The sequence below is a fragment of the Semicossyphus pulcher genome, unplaced genomic scaffold (assembly GCF_022749685.1).
Source record: "Semicossyphus pulcher isolate SPU_LCO1_2020_fin unplaced genomic scaffold, fSemPul1.0.p SCAF_21, whole genome shotgun sequence".
Taxonomy (NCBI): Eukaryota; Metazoa; Chordata; class Actinopteri; order Labriformes; family Labridae; genus Semicossyphus; species Semicossyphus pulcher.
The window spans coordinates 18,068,697-18,095,148 of NW_027211695.1; the positions used below are offsets into that span (position 1 = coordinate 18,068,697).

The following is a 26,452-nucleotide window of genomic DNA, read 5'->3' on the forward strand; positions in this document are numbered from 1 at the left end:
AAACAAGCCTAGCATGGGAGGAGGAGGAGGAGGCAGAAAGGGGGAGGAGCTACTGTACTCTGTATATGAGGGACACCATGTATATTTATTCACACAACCTCTCCAGTGCAAGCTAAACGCAGGTCAGGTCAGATGTTTGTGAAGCAGACTTGAAAGACTTTTTTTTTTTTTTTGTTTCAGCTTTTGGAGAAGATGCTTTTGTCTGTTCTGCTGTCACCTGGAACCAGGAAGCAGTGAGAGCCTTCTGTTAATGTTGTTTGTAGTTGCTCTCATTAGAAGCAACGTAAAGGACCAGCTTGATTCCTTTTTTAAATTGGACTGAAGGTAGTTGGAATATGCGCTTTTCGCTCCACACCCGGACTAGACAGTGACGTGAGCACCACCTGTGACACCGGCAGTTGAAGAGACGTTACAGTAACGTACAGGAGAGGATTTGGCGCACAAAAACTGACATTTTTTATTTCCTCACATTTCTGATCATCCTCGTGCTCACAGGTTGCTGAAAGCGCAACAGCAATCAACTTCCCTCTGCAGATAACGACACCACGTTTCAGCGAGCGTGGGTTTTTACGCACAAAGGAGACGTTTGAGTTCAAGTCGAGGCAAGCGACCGGCCAGCATCAGGTGCTGTGGGGCGGTAAAGAAGATTAAAACACCACCAACATAAAAGAAAGTCCAGCCATCAACATGACGGACGGTGCCAGGCATCGGAGCAGCACGTCGGGGTCTGCCAAGGATGCTGCCGGTGGAGAGGAGTCAGGAGCAACGGTTGGGCTCAAGAAGGAAATCGGGCTCGTGAGCGCGTGTGGTATCATCGTTGGTAAGTGTTTTATTGTAATTTCTAGTAAAGCTGCCATATGGTGCCGAGAATTGTCTAATTAAGTCTAAAACAACCCACTCTTTAAGTGCAAGCACATGGCCTTTTTAATTCCCTACAGTTCGTGAAGGCGTCTGAGGAAGTAAGAAAGTGAGTTTGAGTGAAAAGCGGCAGAAATAAAGGGAGAAAATTAGGAGGAGAGGGAGTAAAGGAGGGTATAAAATCTTCACTGTGATCAGATTCAACATTTACATTTCTTTCTATTAAATATTTGAATAAAACTGCTGATTTTTACTCAGAATGGGGGACATTAGCTGCATTTTCCCACCAAAATCAACTTTAGCCTCAAAATGGATTTACACATGTGATGACAACCTCTCTCTCTCTCTCTGCCCTGGCTGCAGTCTTTAACAGCTCAAGCTTTCATCTTTTCTTTACAACCCGGCTAATGATGAAAATGATCATGAAGATGTCATCATCTTCTCTCGGGTCTGAGTCCTTTCAGAATAGGTTTTAAGGTCACATGACTCGGACCCAGTGAGGTGGCAGGGTGGCAACACGTGGACTAAGTCATTAATTGCTCTGCTCTTTGATTGCATCATGTACGACAGGACATGTGGACCTTTAGGAGTGAATGAACCACCTGTTTGATCATGGTGGAGAATTAATCGGTTATATTTTGAGATTAAAGCAATTTATTAACAAACTACTTTTTCTTATACAAATTGTGACTTAATAATGCAAAATTTTTAAGGTAGAAATTTAGGTGTTTTTGATGATGAAATTCAACAGTTGCATGAATGAAATGTGTATAGCAGGAGCTTATATTCAGTGCATTCTATTATATTAAGCATTTCTGATAAATTACACTAAAAATTAAATATTTTTACATTTATTTACGCTCAAAACAAGAAAAAAAGTATAATAGAGCTGTTACTAAAAAAATTATCAAGTGGTTCCTTAATTTTCTGGTTATTTTCTCAATTAAAAAAGTAATCTTTCCTGTCCTTAGTGTTACAAAGTAGTGAAAAAGCCCACAGTAAAAACTATAAATGTCTCATCTTGTCCAACCAACAGCTAAATATTCAAAAAGATTCTATTAATTATCATGTCAGACAAAGAAAAGCGGCAAACCAGCACAACTGAAAAGCTTAAACCGGAGAAATATTTGTCTTTTTACCTTAAAAGTTAACTTAAAAAACAAAGACGTTTTTGCAAAAAACTAGTAGATATTTCAGATTAATGGTACCAACATTATTCCACTTAAAGCAGTGAAACCTGACATTGCCTCAGTGACCTTATCTCAGTAATAGTGTGACACACATGCAGCAGCAGAGCCGCCGCTGATCATTCAACTCAGACGGCAAACACCATCAGGCAACAGATCGATCATTTGATCGATACAAACGCTGGGATTAAATGTGGCCCAGGTTGCACTAGGTGGGCCCCGGCGAGCGTGTGGTCCTCATGTTGACCTTGACAGAGAGGAGAGAGGAGAGTGGGGGGTGGGTGTTTCCACAGTAACAGGAGGAAAGAAGAGTGAGAGTGAGTGAAAAAGACGGAGAGGGAGAGAAGACAGGGAGAGATAAGGAGCATTAAAATGTTGTAATTCAGCCTCTTAATCTTTGACCTTTTACCACAGAAGAATAAGAAGACATGAGATGATGCAAACATTGTTAAATCATTAAACATCCTTTAAACGCCTCCTTAGAATCACAAACTACTAGTTATCTTTAATCGGTAGCCCCACCCCTGAATATTTCTATGCTGCAATATTTATATGACTCTACCCCTTCATTGATATCTCTTCGTTCAGTGACTAAAAACATGTTAGCGTAGCACTAACGCGATCTTAAAGAGGAGTTTTATGGCGGTCCAGGGTACAAAACATCTCCTCAGCAGAGTAACCAGACTGTTCTTGGCCTGGAGCCTCCTTTGTATTTCGTCCTTGACATGTCATGTGCAAAAGAGACGTGAGCTCAGGTGACTTGTCTGATCCTCTCGCCGGGGACATGCCCCACTGGGTTTCCATGAAAAAGGCGGGAAATATACGAGTGTGTGTGTGTGCGTGGGAGGTGGTATCAAACAGTTTTATGGCCCATTGTACAGCACAGCCGCACATCAATGCAGGAAAATCGACAGGATTAGAAGTGTACTTTTTCCCACTTGGAGGAAGGCCACATCCTGATAATAATGTTTAATTAGCTCACCTAGCTTAGCCATGTCTTAGCTGGAGGCCAATCTATTATGCAATTAAGTTCCTGAATAATTTCACATCACTTTACATCACATTAGAGTTGCTACGATACCAAAACCAGAGTCGGAAATGCCACTGCCTAAATATGTCTAATATGAACCAGTTAGCAAGTCAGTGCAGCTAACTGATAGCGTTTTTAGCCCTCTAAAAATCATTGTGTTTCTTCTTCCCTAAAACAGCAGTTTACACACCTTTAATATATTTTGCTAGCAGCTAATGTTTAAGAGCGGCATAGAAGAACTGATTTCCGGTAAGTTATCATGTAACGTTAGCAAACTGTGTGCTGCTAGCTTAGAGTGTAACGTTAGGCAAAGCTAGCTAATGTCATCAATTAGCGTTTTCAAACCACACATTTTAAGGCTGTATTCTTTTTAAATTTAAAGTTAATATATTTAAAACCGGTAAAAACATAAAATAAAGCAGTTTAGTGTTAAAAATGTGGGTTTCTCTGACATTCTTTGACACAGGACGACGGGAGAGGCTGGTTGCTTAGCTGCTGCTAACATTAGCCAAGCTTATTTCTAGGTCTTGAGTTTTAAGGTTAGAGTTCCTTCGGTTCACTGAGCTAGGACAGGACGAACAACAATGTTAGCGACCATATTATAACAATACAGGTTTAGTAGTATAGGCCAATCTATTATGCAATTAAGTTGCTGAATAATTTCACATCACTTTACATCACATTAGAGTTGCTACAATACCAAAACCAGAGTCGGAAATGCCACTTATACTGCCTAAATATGTCTAATATGAACACGTTAGCAAGTCAGCGCACCTATTTGATAGCCTTTTAGCCTTCTAAAATCATTGTGTTTCTTCTTCCCTAAAACAGCAGTTTACACACCTTTAATATATTGTACAACTAGCTAGCTAGCAGCTAATGTTTAAGAGCGGCATAGAAGAACTGATTTCCGGTAAGTTATCATGTAACGTTAGCAAACTGTGTGCTGCTAGCTTAGAGTGTAACGTTAGGCAAAGCTAGCTAATGTCATCAATTAGCGTTTTCCAACCACACATTTTAAGGCTGTATTCTTTTTAAATTTAAAGTTAATATATCTAAAACCGGTAAAAACATAAAATAAAGCAGTTTAGTGTTAAAAATGTGGGTTTCTCTGACATTCTTTGACACAGGACGACGGGAGAGGCTGGTTGCTGAGCTGCTGCTAACATTAGCCAAGCTTATTTCTAGGTCCTGAGCTTGTTTTAAGGTTAGAGTTCCTTCGGTTCACTGAGCTAGGACAGGACGAACAACAATGTTAGCGACCATATTATAACAATACAGGTTTAGTAGTATAGGCCAATCTATTATGCAATTAAGTTGCTGAATAATTTCACATCACTTTACATCACATTAGAGTTGCTACAATACCAAAACCAGAGTCGGAAATGCCACTTATACTGCCTAAATATGTCTAATATGAACACGTTAGCAAGTCAGCGCACCTATTTGATAGCCTTTTAGCCTTCTAAAATCATTGTGTTTCTTCTTCCCTAAAACAGCAGTTTACACACCTTTAATATATTGTACAACTAGCTAGCTAGCAGCTAATGTTTAAGAGCGGCATAGAAGAACTGATTTCCGGTAAGTTATCATGTAATGTTAGCAAACTGTGTGCTGCTAGCTTAGAGTGTAACGTTAGGCAAAGCTAGCTAATGTCATCAATTAGCGTTTTCCAACCACACATTTTAAGGCTGTATTCTTTTTAAATTTAAAGTTAATATATCTAAAACCGGTAAAAACATAAAATAAAGCAGTTTAGTGTTAAAAATGTGGGTTTCTCTGACATTCTTTGACACGGGACGACGGGAGAGGCTGGTTGCTGAGCTGCTGCTAACATTAGCCAAGCTTATTTCTAGGTCCTGAGCTTGTTTTAAGGTTAGAGTTCCTTCGGTTCACTGAGCTAGGACAGGACGAACAACAATGTTAGCGACCATATTATAACCATACAGGTTTATTAGTATATCCTACAGCTGTTAAATAATTTCAATAATAGTTGTTGTTTTTTGAATCTAAGCTTAGTTTTATCCAATCAAAGCAGCCTGCTAACTTAAACTGCAGAAGCTAAATCATTAGCTAGCAGATGTAATGATGATACAGGGCTTTATTTTTTGCTTCCTCCTCTCTCTTAAATTACTTCAGTGTAATAATAACTCTCACACATGCGAGAACAGAGGCACACATGGCCTGCAGGGTCTAAGAGGGTCTGGCTTTGGGCCAAGCAGGACGTTGCCTCAGCTTGTCAGCTGTTTGAACAGTGATTTACTGCAAGGAGGAAATGCAAGAACTAATCTTGCAAGCTTTTATAAAGGCTGATTAGGGTTATATCATAATGCTGCTCAAACACACACACCGGGCTTTTTAATATCCATTGTCTGCTGCTGCTGCTGCTGCTGCTGCTGCGGCCTCATTGTTATTTTTCTGCTTGGTTCCGTCTGTCAGGTTTAGGTTGGTTTTGCAAGAAGTATTTTAAGAAGAAATGTTTCATAATATGAAAAAAATCATTCACTACAAAAGGTAAAATTACAGTATAGAATATTACACTATTATTAGATCATTTGAACCTTCATTCAACCAGGAAACCCTTATCAAAAGTTTATCTATTCGGCGATCAATTTCTGTTATCTTTCCAGCTCCGACCGGCTTTTTGTAGACCAAATGATAAACCACAAAACAGAAGAAACAGAAAAGCTGTTTTAAAATCAAGAAAAAGCTTAAATGAGATCTTTAAAGAACCTGCAAGCCATTTAAGATGGTCAATATAAAATCCTGTGCAGCCTGCAGCTGTGAGAAAACATGAAACAAAGTCATAGAGGAACAGAAATGTGCTCCGAAAGCATGTCTGAGACCGAGCCTCTTCCTCTGTGAGACATCAATCCAGCAACAAGCAAATCAAAATATCCTGTGAGAAAAGCGGCTGAGGCCGGCTGAGATTTGTAACACGAGTACGATTGGACAGAGAGACTTGGACAGATGTGACCTTAAGAGATGCGAAAGTTTAGTCTTCTTCAAGTTGATGGAGAAACATGCAGCTGGGCTGAAATCAAGGTCAAGAGTGAGCACTAGTTTGACAGCAAAGAAGAAAAGTCATGTTCCCCTCTTGGCCTGAGACAAAAGGATGTAAAAAAGCCCCACTAGGACAGGAAACCTGAGAGGATTCCACGTTAGTCAGCATGTCTCTCACACACGAAACATGCAAGCGTGCGCATTCGCTCACTTCTATTAAAGCACATTTAACCCATCCAGCAGCAGCAGGTTCCCTTTATCTGCTTCTGCAAACCGGTCAAAACTTGATGCAGAGTTTGCATTGCTGAGTCAGTGAATGCCTCCATTAAGGTCAAAGGTCGCATACGTGAAGACCACTGCAGCCATAAAGATGTCAATATAATCTATGGTGATGTTGTTGCCTTTTTATACCTTTTACCTTTAACTGGAGTTACATAAGCTGCCCTCGACCCTCGCACGTGACGCATATGGAAGTGGTTAAATGTGCACGTCCTCACGCTGCTTCGCCTCATGTTCGAGTTTTTTCTTTAGATTTAATTGTTTTGGCAACAAGCAGAAACATTGTTTTTGCAGAGTTGCTGTTGCTTTATGTTGCAATATCAAAATTATCTAGAAAGAGAACAGGATGGTGCGTTTGAGTCTGCAACTAAACATGTTTTTTTTTTTTTATTATCATCAATTAGTCATCAGTTCATGCTTCTTTTGAAAATGAGGCAATGTCTACTTCTTCTCCCTCAACGCAGGTTTTGATCACAGTATGAACATGAGTTGTGAGTTTAACCAAATAAATTAGTTTTTAGAGACCTGAAAATGCAACATACACCAATAGAATAGCACAAAACCCAAAGTTATTCAGTGTGGTACGTATCGTACATTTGAAAGGCTGGAAACAGCGAGTATATGACATTTTTTGACCCCTACTATGCACCTAGCTGAATCATAGCTTTGAGTTATACATTGTAGTTCATTGACAGTCCTACCTTTGACTTTTGTACTGTTAAATGCCACCTATCTATCATTCAGTTATGATTCAAAGCCTTCAACTTTTGACCCTGATGCCATTTTTATTGGCCGCTAAGTTCAAGCGCATCCAACACAGTCAGCTGAATCTGATCGCAGGCTCCTGACCTCTGACCTCGGCTTTGTCGCGGCCCCATCAGACAGACGCGAATCACTTTATCTTTTATATCGTCCGTCCCTCCGTCTTTCACCTCCTGTGTAAACCGGCTGGCACTCCGATGCTCATTGAACCTGTCAGGGCTTTATTCTGCCCCCTTTACCGTCTGATTCCTCCTCCCTTGTTGCACTCTCTCACCCCGCTCTGCTTCTTGCTTCATTTGCTCATAACTCGTTGCTAAATCAGCAGATTACAGGTTCTTTTTTTCCTCTTTGAATCACACTATCTACCCATGACCTTGTTCCTTTTCCTGCTTATTTTGTCTGTCTGCCCTTACCGCTGTTAGCTGCTAATGACTCTTAAAAGTGAAAGTACCAAAATAAAAGCACAGTACAGTACAGTTTTTGACGTATAAAACGTATATAATTTGTTAATTCTTGTCACAAATGGGGAAAATGAAAATGCCAGTTTGTTGTTTTAAGGGGAGTTATGCGTGCTGTTACTTTTCAGTCTTGTTGTCTCAATGAGGTTGCCAGGTTTGGCACCATTGCCCCTCCTTAAAAATTGTGCACATCAACTGTGTCTTACCACTGTTATTCATCATGAGATATCAGCACCAGGTTACTTCCTGGAGTCAATCTGTAACCATTAGAGTTGGTGGTAGACTCAAATTCATACTTTTAGGCAAGCTGTTTCCCGTCTTTATGCTAAGCTAGGCTAATTTCCACTCTGATCTCACTCAACACTTATTGTACAGATGAAATCTACCAAAAAGAAAATGTACTCTGTAATATGTTGTACAATGTGTTTTTCAGTTTTAGCAATTTTGTGCGTGGTGATACAGTTTTAAGAGTAGATTGACGTGTTTCCCATGACATAATGGTGGAATATCCCTTTAAATGAACAAAAAAACTTGACAAAAACATATTTTATTTGCTGTCAAAACCCTCCTCTTTAATCTGACACCTATTTTCTCCATCAGGTAACATCATCGGCTCAGGTATCTTCGTCAGTCCGAAGGGAGTGTTGGAAAACGCCAGCTCTGTGGGCGTGGCCCTGATCGTCTGGATCCTCACGGGTGTCATCACCGCCATCGGGGCCCTGTGCTACGCCGAGCTGGGCGTCACCATCCCCAAATCTGGGGGTGACTACTCTTACGTCAAGGACATCTTCGGAGGCCTTGCAGGGTGAGTGAACATTAGACATTCAGATAAGACACTGAGTCATCTGCATAGTGGGAAATAATCAGAGGTTCAGGTGTTTTTTCTGAGAACATGGTGAAGGAAGGGGTTTTTTGAGTCAGTTTACATCAAAGGAGGCTGACATTTAACAAGAAAAGCAAGCCTGATTGTAAATGTACAAGAAACTTGGAAGAGGTTCTGGTATTTAGGGTTAGGTGGGGCTTTTTTGATCTTTGAGCTTTGGCGAACAAACGTTAAAACACTTCTAACAACAAAAAGTTAAATTGAAGCATCTTATTTAGTTTTTTTCCAAACTTCTAACACTTTAATGTCCATAAGGTTTGATAAACCCCCCGTTCAAAAGTCCTGTCCATAAAGCGTATGACCCAGTTTTCTAGAAGAGGGGGCCTCAGGAACAATTAAAGCTAATTTGACATGGATTAAGGTGAGCATACCAACATGTCAAGATTTTGCTCTTTTTCCTGTTGGATGAGTCGCTAATGTAGGCCAGACATCTTGATCCAAAGCAGGGGGTCTTTTGCTTGAGACTTAGATTAGGCTTAGACTTAGTTAGACGTGAGACTGGGTGGAGTATAACAACATTTAAACCACATTGGGCAAATGAGTCAAATGTTATAACACTCCCCAACCAGTGTGGTTTCACAAAGAGTTAGAAATGTCAGGCTTCGCTGGAGGGTTAACTTCTTTGGGGTTTCCGTTCAGCCCGCAACGCCTTCTTCCATTCATCCATAAATGGTCAGCTTTAAGGTAAAGGCGCTTACAGTCAACGCTTGGGAACCACACTAGGATAATTTCCTAGCAACAACAATATCGTTTGTTAGTGTAGATTTCACACACTGTGCCTTTTTGCCCCAACTGTAAACACAGATTAGACCATTGTTTTTTTTCTCAACTATCACAAGGATACATATTATCAGTGTATTTTGGGAGAGGAATTCACCCAGACAAAGCAGCCAATGATTGTTTTTGTCCCTTTGTACAGGAGCTATCAATACACATCAATGAAATTTCACCTCCACAGACTTTGTAGTTCATGGCTTCGGAAGCGTCGGGGTTACAATGTTTCCCTGTGCCCTCCGTCGTGGATAAATAAACCAGTTCAAGGGGTGTTTGTTGTTGATGTCCTTTTATCCCAATGTGTGTACAGTTAAAGGAAGCATGTTCACATACGTGTGTGTAGGTCAATAACTTCAGGAACGCTTAAATTAGCCTGTCGCAGCTGGGCGAAGACGAGCGTGTACATAAAGGGAAGAGCTTGTAAATTTGTACACTCAAACACAGCTTGAAAGGACAATGTTTGGAGAACAAAGGCTTTTTGTTATGTAAGACTAGTAAGGGTTGTGTTACACCCTTTATGTGCGGTGTATAGACTACTATAGATGACACAGGCTGCCGGGAGTCATTGTGTTAAACTGGTAAAATCGGATTCCTTACTTTACCTCAGTAGGACTAAATCTGCAACTATTTTCATGATGATTTTTTTTTACCCAAATTGACAAAGAAGGTGTGATCGCAGCCTCTCATGTTTCTTTGTCTCATGTGATTTTAAACTTAACAAGTTGGGTTTAACACTCAACATAATCAATTTCAAAATGTCGATTTGGGCTTAAAAAAAGTAGGATGTCAGTTTTTCACTACTTTCTGACAGACATTTTTTATACAGGTAGAGAAAAATCATCTGCAGGTAGATAATGAGCAAAAACAATATTTATTTTAAGCATATACAGAACTAATGCCCCAAAATACTCCAGCATAAGTAATGAAATACCACATATAAAGGAATGCATTATGGCTCTACGTCTGCTATGATTCCACTTCCACTACTATACGTTGTTTAATCTGTAGCTGTGTAACCTAACCCGTAAAGTAGCTTATTACTACAGCTGTCAAAACGATGTAAAAAGTCAAATATTTACCAGTGAATTGTTGTGGAGTAGAAGTATAAAGATGCACAGAATGTAAAAGAAACAAAAAATTAAAGTACTTTCCATCACTGGTTGCTACATGGAGGCTTTAACCAGCATTATCCTGCGTTTGAATCTACATTTTTTACATTAAAGACTCACATTCCACTGAGGTGCAATCCCGTTAGCGCAGTCAGGTGTAATGATCCCTCTGTAAGCTCTCAGAGAATTTCATGGAAAAACGTCTGGCCTGGTTTCTCCTGCTTAAACCCTCCTTCATCTCATCTCACCCCCAACTAACTCCCCTCTTTATATCAATCTGTTTGTGTCGCTCCACTGAGCGTGCGTGTCACTGCCGGAGAGGCTTGCATCAGTTTGTAACTCATCTTGTCCCTCAGTGTCAGCTACTTTCTGGAGGCCCACTTTTGTCAAGTAAAAATGAGTAAAATAGAAAATAGACAATAAAATACCCCTCGAAAATGAAAGATTTAAAGTAAGGAAGCTGACTAATATCCCCAATGTGGTGACGTATTGGTGAGTCACGCTGCTTAAACAGGCTGACAGTTTGTAAGGTTGCATGAGTCACCTCAGTTAAACCAACTACAAACTGAAAAATTATTTCGTTTGGAGGCTTTTCTACGGAAGCCCTGAAAGGCAAGAACATTTTCTTTCTCGTTATCCATTTTCTAGGTTTGATATACCTTTTCAAGAACAGGTAAAAAAGAATCATTACCCGTTCAACAGTTAAAAGAAGAATTAAGGAGCCTTCCCCTCAAGGCTTCTGTACTTTTCTGCTCTGACAAAATAACCATCTGTGGGAAACCATAGTTGCTGGAACTGAACAGAACTGAAACCGTGAAATATGATGTGTCAAGTTTCAAGATTTAAGTTTCTTTATTAGTCAATGTCTCGACTTTTGTTCTTCCGAGAAACACATATATTCAAAAACCCATATATTATTTGAGCAGCTTTTCCCTCATGTTTCACCGTGCCATCCTCCTTCCTTTGTGTCTCAGGTTCCTGCGTCTCTGGATCGCCGTGTTGGTGATCTACCCGACCAACCAGGCCGTCATCGCGCTGACGTTTTCCAACTACGTCCTGCAGCCTCTGTTCCCAACGTGCTTCCCACCAGAGAACGGCCTGCGTCTGCTGGCTGCCGTCTGCCTCTGTAAGTAACACATTTTGACAAATGTGTGTGCAGAATTACAACACTGCAATTTTACTGTTAAAGTTATAAATTAATTGAATAGTTTCCCCCCCTTAAAACTAGGCTAGATTCGTAGAAACTAGCCATGGCAACATCTGCAAGTAAATAAACACACAACACTTGTTACGTAATATACCTGGGTAACCAGTATTAGAGGTAGATTTGTCAGAGTGTTGTTAGAGTGTCATGGCTGTGACAGGAACACTCATCAAGACACAAAAATTCAACCATTGTATCTGCTCGAGCTGCTAGAGAGTCTTTTCTCTCCGTTTAAAGAATGCTTCAACGGGACTTCCTTAAAAAATGAAGGAGAAATGCACAATTGTATATCTTATATTTAAATATGCTCAATTAATATGCCTAGTTAGATGAGAAGATCAACACCACTCCCATATTTGTCCGTTGTAAAGTTAAAGTTAGCTGGATAAAATTTGTAGCAGGCTAGCTTAGCTTAGCTGGGCACAAAGACTTGAAACAGGGTCAGACAATAGCTAGCATGTCCAAAAATAACAGAATCCACCTTTTGGAGCATCTAAAGTTCACAAATTAACTCAATATTTGTTCTAGATTGAAAGCAAGCAGTGTAAAAAAACAACACTTTTTGATAGTTTAGCGGGGGTTGTGTGTCAGACAGTTAGCTAACCAAAAAATGGCATATCCGTTATAAAGTTAAAGTTAGCTAGATAAAATTTAGCTTAGCATTCAGGCTAGCTTAGCTTAGCTGGGCACAAAGACTTGAAACATGGTTACAAAATAGCTAGCATGTCCCAAAATAACAAAATCCACTTTTTGGCTCATCTAAAGTTCACAAATTAACTCAATATTTGTTCTAGATGGAAAGCAAGCAGTGTAAAAAAAACAACACTTATTGACAGTTTAGCGGGGGTTGTGTGTCAGACAGTTAGTTAACCAAAAAATGGCATATTGTTGTGAGGATAATGAGACATGAATGAAGTAAGCCTTAGAGGTGCTGTTAGACAGATTTTATCACCTTGTGAAACAGCCCTGTTAGTCACACTATTTGCAGTCTAATCTAAACTAAGCTATGACTGCTAGCTAAAACAGCCTGAAGAAATAGAGCAATAGTAGTGCGCTTGTAGAGACCTGCTCGAACACTGAAAAGCTGTCTGTAAATCCAAGACTGCTCTGTAAAGAGATTAAAACAATGAGTGTACATCATGTACATGTTTGCACAGCTACAAGACTGTTATACATTCAGGGTCAAGACACTTTTAAATGTAGCTCACATACTGTTCAGGGCATTGTGCTAATGTTTGTAGTGCATGGGCCGACGCAGCAGTTTTGCTTTGCTGGTTGCATCATCAGAGCTATTAAAGTAATTTAAGCTGTCAGACTAGATTTAACTAGTTTATGTCTCTGACCCACTATCTGTAGTTCTTCCTTAAAGCTTTTCTGCTTATTAACGCTCAGTCAGAGGCCATTTAAGGAACAGTGAATAAGGCATAGCATAGATGCTAACGTAGCGTAGCGCTCAGCAGTAAATGTGTGAGTAATGGATAAATGTGTTGCTGCTGACATGACAGCGGTCGATTTGAATCCTCGACAGAGTTCACACACACGGGCCAAATACTGCAGGCAGCCTTCAGACAGAGACACAGGAGACTGTGTGTATTGTTTGTGTGGAGGATTACAAAACAAGACTGTGCTCTGTTATTACCCTAATCTGACCTGTCGAGTACTAACTACAAGATTTCCAAAAGAATTCTACTATCACTACTTCAAGGGTTTGTTTTAAGGAGAAAGTCAATGCAAATGTCCTTTTAGTCATATTTTTTAATGGCTGATGAAAACTTTTCAGCACAAGAGAACGACAGAAGAAAACAACAGTGTCTTTCCTTTAGGTTTTGTTGACTTTTTCGAGGTAGATTTTTTTCACAAAATACCTCTCTGAGTTTAAGCTGTTTTTCTAACTGTTTTTTTAAAAGGTCAGTGTCCGGGGTCGGCTACAGAAAAACAAGAGCTGGTGGAACTAGAGCTGTCAAATCAGCTCTGACTAACATTTGCTGTCACATTTTGAAATCATAGTTTCTGCTATGTGGCTACATGTTGTGTAAAACGGATCTCAAAAGAGGTTTTTTTTTTCATCTAGAGGACGACCTGTAACATGGTCCTCTAGCAGATGGGCCCAGTTGGCTGCCCATGCTTTCTAGAGGAATCCACAACAACACATTTGTACTCAGTGAACCAAGAGATCCACTTCTGTAATACCTCTAAAATAACAACTTATATTGGGTAGGGTTTCTTAACAACATTTCAGCATCATAATATGAGTCTTCCGGAGCAGGTAGCAGTTTCTGTAGTTACAGCAGTTACTGTATAGTTGCATCCAACTATATTATGTATCAAATCTGATAAAGGGAAAACCCATTTGGATCAGGTTTAGCTTAAAACATGGGCTCCTATTGAAGTTTTTTCGGTTGCGGTTATGCCAAAAACACATCAAATTACTTTCAACAACTTTGAACAAATCTGTTGGCTGGCTTTTCAAATATCCTGCTAAACAAAAGTAACCAAAAACACACCCTCTTTGGCAGACAAGGTATTAACAAGTTTAAAATATGACACAACCTGTCTACGTTTGGAAGATAGACACAATGACCTACATTCAGCTACTAGTTAGCGACGCCTTGAGGCAAAATATGCTGAGTTCTGACAACTGCCAGTGGTCATAACTAATGTGCTTTCAGCTGAATTTCTCTAAGTGGCTGAGCAAGCAGAGCGGGAAGTTTCTTGAGTCAGTCAGACAGATGTTTTTACGCAGTCTTTTTTTTTTTACAGACTTTTATCCTTGTTTGGCTGTTGTTGTTATTCAGGGGAAAAGTGGGTGAGAGGTTAGCTGTTTCCCCAACACTCTGATGTCATCGTTGTTTTTCAGTTTCTGTGGTTTGCTATATTCGGCCCCTTGCAGAATATTATTTATCTGATATTACCGTACATATTTAAAGATTTCTTGCCGGTGAAACCAAAAGCAGACATTCGCTGGCTGGGTCTTTTCAATCTGCAAAGGTTTTCCAAGGTGTACAGTTTCGAAAACATGTGGGCTGGGTGTGGGAGGGGGGTCTCCCCGGGGTCTGTCTCTTCCTACAGATGGCAGAGGGCGAGGTCATAACTCAGTCATGTTTTCCAGCAGGCTCATAGTTAACTCAGCAAGTTTCTCCATACGTTTTGTGTACTCAGCTTTCGGACAGCTCTGCCTCCCCAGCTGTTCTTTTAGTTTCGGAGAATGTGTCCTCAGGTGTTTACTCGAAGCCTGTCAGTCAAAAGGGAGGGATGCAAGCGAACACATGTTGTTACTGTAACAGAGCACGTTGGCGAAATCATCTTGTTCCTCAATCAAATCTGTTTAGTGAAAATAAGGTGCATAAGGATAAGCCAGTTGCAGCTTAGGTAATTGTGCTATGTGTATCAAATCAAGTCATAGGCGTGTGTGCATGGTGTCTCATTTCCTGTTGTTTTGTGGGCAGTGTAGCTGTTCCCCCTCACCACAACTCTTTTGTTGTCTGCCGTAGTAGTTTTGTTCACAGCGGAAGTTTTAGTAACAACTTTTCCCGCCTCTGCCCCTAAAAACACCCAATCACGAGCCTCAAAAACATCACAAACATCTGCACAACAGCTACAGCACGTCTGTCTGTTCCCTGCAGCTCAACACAGAGTTATTTAATGCGAGTCAAACAGGCCAATTACTTATTGGCACCCTGTTGGCCTGAACCCACTGGCCTGTTGCACCAAGCAGTACAGGTCAGATCCGTTATCCTTGTCAGTGTTAAGTTGAAGCCAGTTGAATAGAAGTGTCGTATAGAACATCATTTTGAGCACCTAAAGGATTAAACAGCAATTAATCCGCAGCCTTCATCCATCACTGTCAAACTCAGTGGGCTTGTGACTTGTAATTTCCTGTATGGGATATTAAAAATCTGCCCACCATGGCTTCAAATAACATCAACATCATCCAATATACAAAAGGTCAAAGGTAAAAAATCATAATAATCCAATGGTAATCATTTTAACAAATGTATGTAATGTTTCCCTCTATAAAAGAGGGGGATATTATCAGAGGCCCGATGGTTCGATATTTACATGATACAATAAAATCACCATACAATATTAACATAATACAATACTTTTACAATACTCTTTTATCAAGATACAATATTGTCACAATACCTTATTTTTACGATATATTATCACATTACAATATCATCACAATACGATATCACAATATATTTAACCACATGATATTATCGCGATACTTTATCACCATAAACCATTATCACGATATATCGTCACAATGCGATATATTTAAGATATGACATTATCAGGATACTAAATTATCGGGATACAACATTATGTCATCGCGATACAGTATTATATTCACCAGTATCACAGTATGATATCCTCAAAATATGATATTATTACAATACAATATCATCACGATACAATATCACAATATATTATCGTGATACTTTATTATCACCGTAAACCATTATCACGATATATCGTCACAATGCGATATATTTAAGATATGACATTATCAAGATACTAAATTATCGGGATACAACATTATGTCATCGCGATACAGTATTATATTCACCAGTATCACAGTATGATATCCTCAAAATATGATATTATTACAATACAATATCATCACGATACAATATCACAATATAATACTGTGATACTTTATTATCACCATGAACCATTATCACGATATATCATCACAGTACGATATTTTTAAGATATGATATTATCAGGATACAAAATTACTGTGATACTATATTTTTTTACAATACTATGTTATCACGATACAGCATTATCACTTTACACCATTATCACGATACAATATCATCACAATAGGATATTATCACGATACAACATTATTGCAATACGATATTCGTATGATACGATTATCACACTACAATATACTCACAATACGGTATTTTTACAATACTTAACACACTTGTTGTGATTGTAAACATTTTTTGATTTGCTAAGTATTGCAATAACATACTGTATATTGTGATTTATCACCTTTATTCAATGGCAATTAATGTCTCCAAAGGAAAAACTTTTTCAACATCTGTCAATCACTTTGGCAGCAGAATAGGATTGTGGAGGCGACATATTCCAACTTAACTAGATGCAAGTTTAATTTGGATTTGGAATATCACTATTTATATATCAAAAGACTGGTATTAATACAATAGTATTTAATATCTATATATTCAAACAATAGTTATATAACTCTAGTGTCATGCAAAGTGTCATTAAAAGTTACAGAAGGATCACTCAGGCGTATATGAATATAGATTACCTACAGTAGTTCTAAAGGAAAGATAACTACTGCATGAAAGACACAAGGCGTTTGAGATAACGCGGTGAAGTTCAATGGGGCGATACGGCAGCAGAGTCAAAGGTCGCCGCTGATGTTAAGACACGTCACGTTGTGTGTGTGCGGCTTTTAATATTCCTCCATCCACAGATCAGCCCACTTCTTCTTCTCTTTAGAAATAACCAGCTCCAAACAATGCACGGACGGTTTATTTGCAGCAATAAAACACTCAACACGTAAACCTTTAATCTCACTTTATAACATAATCATCTCCCAACCTTAAAGTATAGTCAGCATAAACTCCCATTGTGCAGCCAAATGTTGTGCTCACATGCTAAATTTCCAAAGATAGCAATATATCAGGCTCAAGAATATCATAAAAAGTTGTGGTTTTTGCATATTTTACAGTGTTAACCTTTTAACTGAAGAATCTTAGAGGGAAACTGCATGTAAAGGTGCAGAAATCAGCACTGAATCTCTTCTTTTCTTGTGTGTGTAGTGCTCCTGACATGGGTGAACTGCTCCAGTGTTCGATGGGCCACCAGGGTGCAGGACATTTTCACCGCCGGCAAACTCCTGGCCCTCGCCCTCATCATCATCATGGGCATCGTGCAGATCTGCAAAGGTAAGAGACACCGTCTGTGCTCCCTGAATGTTAAAAATATGTTCCTCTTTCGCCTGAGTAATTGGAAGAATTCACACACACGAAAAAACGCGGTCACTGGGGACGTTCACTCTGGCTCCCCTGTGGACACCTCAGGGGTCAGCGAGTTGCTGGGGGCCCTCACATTGCTAATATCAGCACGCCTGTGTGGGTTCACTGTCACAACATGGCTGAGGGCCAGCGAAGAGAGGGCCCCTGGAACAACAAAACGGGGATTTCTGTGCGGGTTTTTTGAGGGTAAATAAGCGGGTTTAATAGGAGACTTTAGGTCATATATGAGGGGAACGTATTAACTCTGTGAAAGCATGCGGCGAGAAGGGATTTCAGGAAAAATGCAGCGACAGAGGATAAAGAAACGGGGCAGATTTTTCAGCGGATTTCATGAATAAGTCACATTGCAGGGATTACGCAGTTTGCAACTTGTTTTACACACACTGATTGAAGTAAGGGCTCACATCAAAGCAGCACCAACGAAAATGATCAGAAGCGAAACTATTTAACAAGAAAACCTGAGAAAGTTCATTTTAATGGGAAATAAAATGAATCTTTTGCATCCTCTTCTCCACCTGTAGGAAATTACTACTGGTTGGAGCCAGCCAACGCCTTCGAGCCCTTCCAGGAGTACGATGTGGGAATGATAGCCTTAGCTTTCCTACAAGGCTCCTTCGCCTACGGAGGGTGGAACTTCCTCAACTACGTCACGGAGGAGCTGGTGGACCCCTACGTGTAAGAAAAAAATCTTTATGGTTAGAAAGACGCCTTCGATGTGATCAGCGGTTGCATACCGTCTCAGCTTCCATGTTTAGTCACCGATCATTTTTGTTAAAGCCCAAAAAGAGAAATTCTTACTTTCATTTCCAAGTCCTGGAAACTTATCTTGAAGTGTAAAATGGTTTATTTCTTAATTTCCTTTTCTCTTTGCACTTTGTGATAACCCTGCTTTTAATTTCCTCCTTCAAATCTTCTCCTTCTATCGTCTCCAGGAACCTCCCTCGCGCCATCTTTATCTCCATCCCCCTCGTCACCTTCGTTTACGTCTTCGCCAACATCGCCTACGTCACCGCCATGAGTCCCCAGGAGCTGCTCGCCTCAAACGCTGTTGCTGTGGTGAGTATGACATCACTCAAACACACAAGACAGTAGATGGACTCTGTCGCCCTCTAGTGAGCCCTCATGGTCAACTCGCTTGTCAAGAGAATGGCTGATTCATTCTGAACCTCAATCGTTGCATTATTCTGAAGTAGTGAACGCAGTTAAACATAATCTAACCTCCCTCCTCCATCTCAGACGTTTGGTGAGAAGCTGCTGGGAGTCATGGCGTGGATCATGCCCATCTCCGTGGCTCTGTCCACCTTCGGAGGAGTCAACGGTTCCCTCTTCACCTCCTCACGGTCAGTCGGTTTAATCATGACTTTTACTTTATTTGTGAAACAGCTGTTGTCATGTAATGAGCTGTGTTGACTCAGTATATGTTTCCTTTTTTTGGGGGGGCTCTTTTTATTGGTCAAAAAACAAAAATCAGGCTCTGAATCAGGAGAAAATACAGCAATTCGGGGGTGTTACAACCACTTGTTACACGGCCTTGTTGGATACTTGATTCTGATTGGAAAATTGCTGTGTAATAAGCGGGATAATGTATAGCGAGTGATTGATTGACTGATTGGTGGCGTTCTACGGTATGTTATTTGTGCATAGCAGACCGTTGCTATGTATACCAGACTGTTACTATGGATACCAGACTGTTACTATGGACAGATTTCTAACCTCAGACTCTGAAGGACGATTTAAATCAACATTTTGTGTGAAATTATGGATTTAAAGTAAGTCGGTAGCCGTGTAATAAGCGGGATAATGTATAGCGAGCGGGTCATTGTTGTGAAATGAACTTTTACTTAACAGCCTTAATTGTAGAGCACTTGAACACAGCGTCCCTGATTTAAATGCAACCCTTGACCTCCACTCTCTAACATTACAATTTTCCTTTGTATTATATCAAATAAAAGGCAAAAAAAATGTGTTATTTATAAGCATGTTAAAAGAAAACGCAATATATGGGACGTACTATCAATGGGCAGAAACAAGAAGAAAATTGGTGCAGTGAATGTGCAGTGACGTTTAAAGTCGAGCTGAAACGGCATTTCGAGAGTATCCAGCTTCCGTATCGTGACGTATTTCCGAGTGAAACAGGACGTGCAGGCGGGACATATCATTAGAGGGATTTGATTTGATCGTTGAGGGGATTTGATTTGATCGCAGTAGCTAGCTAACTGACTGAACGTTCTTGGTTCTCTGCGGCTAAATGTTGCAGATTGATTGGTTGAAACTGGTTGGTGCTAACTTACGTAAGCACACGGGATATATCGAATTTTGATATAAGAATACGAAGAAATTGATTTTCTGTATTTTTTTTGGCCTATATTGTCAAATAGATGCACAATATTACAGAGGATGTGATCTAAAAGGATTAAAATGACATTTTTTAATTCACCTCGACTTTAAGGGTTTAAGAAGAAAAGACTCTTATGAACAAAAAATATGTTTATTTTTTCTCAAAAATCTCAAATTGTTCTGTATTTGTTTACAAAACTAAAGACTTGTTTATATCTGTAGGACTCAAAACAGCTTTTAAAATGAAAGAATCTGAGAAGGAAACAAACACAGATGGTAGACATGTGATCTGTCATGCTCATCTTAACCCTCTCCATGAGTCTTGTTTTACTTATTTATTGCATGGTTAACTAGATTATTTTAGAAAAAGGAAGGTTATAAAAACAGGATTATTTGAGCAGTGAATGCACAGGTCTTGTTGGTTATTATAGTTAATCTTGGCCCTTTTAAAAGAGATGTTGTATCTTACTGGGAATATATAAAATAAAGAATAGAAATAAATGTATTATATAGAAGCATTAACTGTCTCTGTCTCTTACAGATTGTTCTTTGCTGGAGCCAGAGAGGGCCACCTCCCCAGACTGCTGGCCATGGTTCACGTGCTTCGCTGCACTCCCATCCCCGCTCTGCTCTTCACTGTGAGTGCTGCTTCACTCCCTTACCGCCTTCACCTCCACAAAAGTCAGTTTTTGTCTCTTTGTGCACCGTCGAACTTCCTGTTCTTCTTCTTCCTCCTCAGTGCCTGACCACCCTGCTCATGATGTGCACCAGCGACATCAACACGCTCATCAACTACGTGGGCTTCATCAACTACCTCTTCTATGGAGTCACTGTCGCCGGGCAGATTGTGCTGCGTATCAAACAGCCCGACCTGCACCGACCAATCAAGGTAAGGTGCATTCTTATTTGCCCATTATTTTGCACTTTATATTCAAAAGAGATGAGTTAAATGTTATAACTCCTACTTGAAATGATCATGATGATAATAAATTGTTGCTTTGCTCCTCCAGATCAGCCTGATTTGGCCGGTTATTTACCTCCTCTTCTGGGCGTTCCTGCTTATCTTTTCGCTTTACTCCGAACCCGTGGTGTGTGGCATCGGCCTGGCCATCATGCTGACCGGCGTCCCGGTCTATTTCCTGGGAGTCTACTGGGAAAATAAGCCTGAGTGCATCGACGCCTTCGTTGGTAAGTTAGCTTATCGCCTGCTGTGTCATGCTAAGACAGAAGATTTACTTTCAGGCCAAGAATTAAGCCATAAAGATACCAGGTGATTAGCTTAGCTTAGCATGAAGACTGGTAGCAGGGGGAAACAGCTAGCCTGACCCTGTCTAAAGTTTAAAATACGCCTGCCATTAGCTTTCCTTGTTGGTAAGCAACTTCCTTAGCTAGCTGTTACCCCAACTGCTTCCTGCTTTTATGCTAAGCTAATCTAAAAAGCCGTATCTTTTTATGGCAGTCCTTTATGCTAGACAGAAAGGGGCATTAAACAATAGTGACATTTTGAATGAAACCTGATTGTATTTCTCCTTAACCTTCCAGTTAATTCATTAATTTATTGGTCAAGATGTTAAGATTTAATTCAGAAATGCTACATATTCAAGTTAAACCTCAGTTCTTTGTACACTACAATAACAACTTCTCCATATTATTTTCTCTCAAGAAAGTGGCCCAAAGAAAATTATATATATTAAACTTTTATCAAAGTAAAGAAAGAAGAAAACCAGAGAAAGAAAACCAGCTCCCTAATCTCAAGATAACAAAATAATAACCGTAAAATCTGAAATATACATTGCACTGGAATTTTAGTCGCAGTCTGTTTTTGGGGGTATCCCAGAGGGAAAAAAGGTTTTCTGTAGCTATTTATTAATAGAAACGTGTATACAAGTTATTTCAACAATATTTCAGTATGTTTTCATTTGCAAAGCATTCAAAACACACACAAATTACAGCCGACCATCTGTTTTCGCCATGTCCAGTTTGCTCTCCTGCTAGCTACCGGTGCGGTAGCTGAGCTCAGCCTACGGTGACGTTGGTTGTTGTGAGAATGGCGGCTGCACTTGCGATCATGACGCCGCATCTCCCTGACAAAGCTTTAGCTTGATTAGGGCCCGATCAGACAGGACGCGTTTCAGCAGCTGGGGGCTTTTTTGTCATTGTTTTCAATGAGAGGCTTTTTGCGCGCTGCTTTTGCTTTGCAGAGCGCCTCACATTTTTGAGGAAGCGCTCCGAGCGCCTCGGGTTGAAAAAACTCCAACTCAAAGCAGAAAAGCGCCCAACGTCATGGGCGTTTTTTCTCATTGTCCAATCGGATGAAAGGAGAGGCGAGCCTTCTGTCAGTTTACAATGTAACGGTTAGGTTAATGACAGCTAATGATTCGGTGGTTGCCTTAACAACAGTAGGGAAAAAAAGCCGCCCCCAGCTAGTAAAACGCGCTCTGTCTGATTGGGTGTTTACTTTCACAAAAAGGCTGTGCGATGCGCCTCGCGTTTTGCAGTCCTGTCTGATCGGGCCCTTACAGCGCCATCGTCCGGATAAAATACCGCAACACAATTAAATACCTCTCTCTGCATTTTATACTGGTATATTGGTTGTACCGGTATGTAGGACACACCCCATTTTTTAGATGAAAAAAAACGTAAAGTGCGCCTATACACTGAATTTTATGGTAACTTGTGTATTTAAAAAATAACTGAAAGCACGGCTGTTCTCGACTTTCGTACCACATGTGATGTATGATATTTAAAAGCTCATCACTTCACTTCCTTCTTCTTCCAGATAAAATTACGTCCCTGGGCCAGAAGTTCTGCATGGTGGTTTACCCCGGAGAAACTAAAAGCAGCAGGAGCGCAGACGAAGGAGAAGAAATGAAGGAGGCCAGGTCTCCTCTGTCCAAGGATGACGGAGAGAACCACAAATCATCAGCGGACTGCTAAAACAAACGCCTTTCATCTCCCACCTGCCCCCCAAAAATAAACAGACATGTGCAGACACGCCTGCGGGTGCGCACACACTCCCACACACACGCAAACATATCAAGGTGGATTTACTGATCAACACTTGTGCTCCCACACTGTTTTTTTTAGCATCAATTTCTGTGCCAAATATTACAACATGAGGTGTTCAGAGTGATATGACCTCCGTTTTTTTTCTGTCCGTGGTTTTTCAAATGTGCAATAATGAAAGGGTCGCACCTTCCAACTCCTCGCACACGCTTCAACAGACACATTTAACATCGTCATGTCGCCCCTCCCACACACTCCCTGCACACTCCTACTGTAAGAGCGTCGTCTTTTTTAGTGTTTTTTATTTTTATCTAAAGACTCTTACCGTACTGTGAAGGCTTCGCAAACTTCTTTTTTTATTTTTTTTTTATTTTGCACCCATTCATCGCACCAAAGCTGCATTTTGATTGTCGAGGCAGAAAAATCAGATTCAGATCAAGTCATTTCATGTGGTGAAAGTACGCTAAGTACTGTTTTGTTTTTAACGATGACTGTGATTCCGAAATGTTCCTCTTTTTGCCTTTGTTGTTGTTTTAGTTTTAATATGTTCATTATAGTTTTGTTGTTTTTTTCTATTCAACATCTTTTACATCTGGGCCTTTTTTTTTTTACTTTTGCAACCGCGGAGGTGTGTGTCTTGTTAATTACCTTAATACGAATACACATGCGTGCCATTGGAGCGAAGTTTAAAGAGGGGGTAACACATATATAGATAAATGTCCGGACTACACGTGTGTGAAGTTTCAGATCTGTCGGTAAAAGTCGGAGTAATCCCCAGGCTTCTCAGCTCAGTCTGCAGGCTGCTGTGAACGCCAGGTTTCGCACAGTTTTTTCAGGCTTCAGAGAGCTGGCCAATCAGAAGAAAGCGGGCTTGTGGGGGCGGGGTTTCTTAAAGGGACAGAGCTGACTGAGTGGTTTCAGGCAGAGGCCGTATAAGGGCCTGCACAGAGCACCAGTGTTAGTTTTTTTAACTGTAATTTATGCTAAGCTACTCCACAGGTATCAATTAGCATAATACCCCCCCTTTAATCCTCCGACTTTTGAGCTTTTAATCCTTACGGAGCAACTAAATCAATGTCTGTTTTTTGTCTTCTTGTATGGACACTACACGTCATTTATCCGTTTAAACTACAACTACATTGCCGACGAGAGAGGACTAATCAGCAACACCTGATTGATTTCTCCACCTTTGCGTTACTAATGTGCAAACCCCGACACCGACACGTGTGAATGCCTGTGTGAAAAGCAGAAGTATTTTTGTAGCTTGCCATCTCGCTGTGTTCTTTATTTAGTGTTTAGAAATAAAAGCTTTACATTAAATTCACTAGAAGAGTTTTAACTGCGGTATTATTACCAGCAAGAAAAAACTGAACACGCACCAGTCTGTGTTGCTGTGTTGGTAATAATAATATATCGAAACATATGCTGTGTATTATAGTAACAGCACTCCTGTCACACATGTAGTGTACTCTTTTCTTTCTATCATCTCTCAGCGTCTCAGGGCGTCCCCACTGCCTTCTCCTCACACGCACTGCCTAAAACCTCCGGACCATGAAAACTACACTCATCTGACATATTCGCCTCTTTGCTGAAAGTCTGTCCGGTGCGTTTACAGATTTATGTCCTCAGGAGACTCAACATAATTATCACGAAAGTATCATGAAGTTAGGCCAGTATTGTTTCTCTTCAACTTTAAGGGGAACAGGGTATCTTTGATGTCTTTACAAGTACAATGATTGTGTTTCGTGCCTGTACGGTTATTGTGTATATACACACACACACACACGCGTCATGACAGTCTGCATATTGTCTCGTAGTTAATAAAAACCACTGACTAATGTTTGAATCTGTATTTCAGGGCCTCATTTATATATATATTTTTAAAAAGTACTCCTTTATCTTTATCTTGTATCAGATTGTGCGATCATTTCAAAGTTTGTGATTAACTTTTTTTTAAATTTTCCTCAATTTTTTAACGTTAACTTTATATATTTGACAATTCTCAGCAGGAGTTTTACTGTACATAAATGAGAGCTGAAGATGTTTCCACCTCACAAATCAAATGCTGCGATTTTAACCTGTAAACTGAGCAGACAGCAACGCCGAGCGTCTCGCTTTCGAGCTGCTCGAGGTTCCCTTCTAAGCTGCAAACCTCCACTTCTTGCTTTAATTCAGACCAAAACAGGCCTTCAACGTGGTGGATATCTGAAGTTTTCATTGTCAACTATCACTTTTCTTCTTGTGATACATCATCGTACTAAAATACTGCAACTAGAATGTTATCTTAAAATCATTCTGTTCACACATCGGTCTCTAATTTAAGTTTCCTCTCCTCTGAGCGCCTTTTTGACTGACATGTCTCTATTTTTGTGTAAAAATGTAAATGTACATATTGGTGGTGAGTGTGTGGCGAGAATAAAAAGTCTACATACGTGGATATGATATGTCATGTCTCTTTTTTTAAAGACCAGCGCCAGTCATGTTTTAAAGGGCCAGTTCTCCGATTTTCAACCTCAGTCCTATCATGCTATTACGGGGAGCTAACGCCGTTATGGTAGAAATAAAAATGCAGTTTGGCTCTGCCTTTGGAGGACGCTATCCGCTTCTACAATGGGCCCTGGAAAACCTCCACCAGACTACGTAAAGCGTGTCATCTGATGGAGGCCAGGGAGCTCGCTGAACCACTTCCTCAATGTAGGACGCCCGCCTCCGATGTCTCATTCAAAATCGTCAGGTTTGAAATGTAGACTGCAGACCTGAAGATTTTTTAGACAATCCACCAGACAGTATATTCTCGTCGTATTTCAGATTCTGTCCCGCCCTGAGCCATCGCCTGCAGAGAAATGCTAGCATTTCACTCTAGTGTCTCACGCTGGGCCGTTCCTTTCAGAGAGGGGCACAATGCATGCTGGGTGTTGTAGGAATGTAGAACGGGCGAAACCACGAGCTGTTTGTACAACTTCTCCACAGCTATGGCGCCAATTTCAAATATTATTGCTTCTATCGATTACATAGAACACCAGCTTTGACTGACAGTGGCTTTTTCCACAAGAGAATTGCTGCTTTAAATAATAGATTGTGTCTGATTTGTTTTTTCTGCAAAATACATTTAAATCCTCCCAAGGCATCCCCAATCTGCAAAGTCCCTGCCCCCTCCTTTGTGAAAACAAAACACGTCTCTGCCGTCGTTTAGCGCCAACTTGTTGAAACTTAGCTAACTTGAAATGTTGTAATTAGTAGTAGTAACGTTAACGTTAGTATTCAGTGGTGAGTTTGCAAAAATTACGATGACGGTTACAGCTGGCTCACGCATCGCTGAAGTGGTTGCCATAGGTTACACATAATGATGTGCACAGCGTCGCCCCGTCCATTAACGGGATTGGCTCCTTAGGTTTGTGACCTACACAGGTACACTGCAGTTTAAAAGCAGACGGGCCCAGCTGTGGAGATGACTGCTGATATGTCTTGTAGCACATGAAGAACACCACATGGAGATGTTTACAAGGTTACACACTGGAGTTTCACTGTAGAGGGAT

At 40.4% G+C, this 26,452-nt stretch overlaps 1 protein-coding gene across 2 annotated transcripts; it reads left to right on the top strand.

Moving 5' to 3' along the window:
* Positions 1-544: 544 nt before the first annotated feature.
* On the top strand, positions 545-25,345 carry slc7a8a (solute carrier family 7 member 8a). Of its 2 annotated transcripts, none has more exons than XM_069672130.1 (11): positions 545-820; positions 8,178-8,382; positions 11,318-11,469; positions 17,358-17,483; positions 18,095-18,248; positions 18,506-18,629; positions 18,810-18,913; positions 20,452-20,548; positions 20,650-20,804; positions 20,926-21,098; positions 22,690-25,345. In XM_069672130.1, exons 1-11 carry the CDS (start codon positions 688-690, stop codon positions 22,845-22,847), a joined length of 1,581 nt encoding a protein of 526 aa, XP_069528231.1. In that variant the 5' UTR covers positions 545-687; the 3' UTR covers positions 22,848-25,345. The 2 variants fall into 2 exon arrangements, with proteins under 2 accessions (XP_069528231.1, XP_069528230.1); XM_069672129.1 differs by having other exon boundaries at positions 20,650-20,799; positions 20,921-21,098.
* Positions 25,346-26,452: the final 1,107 nt, after the last annotated feature.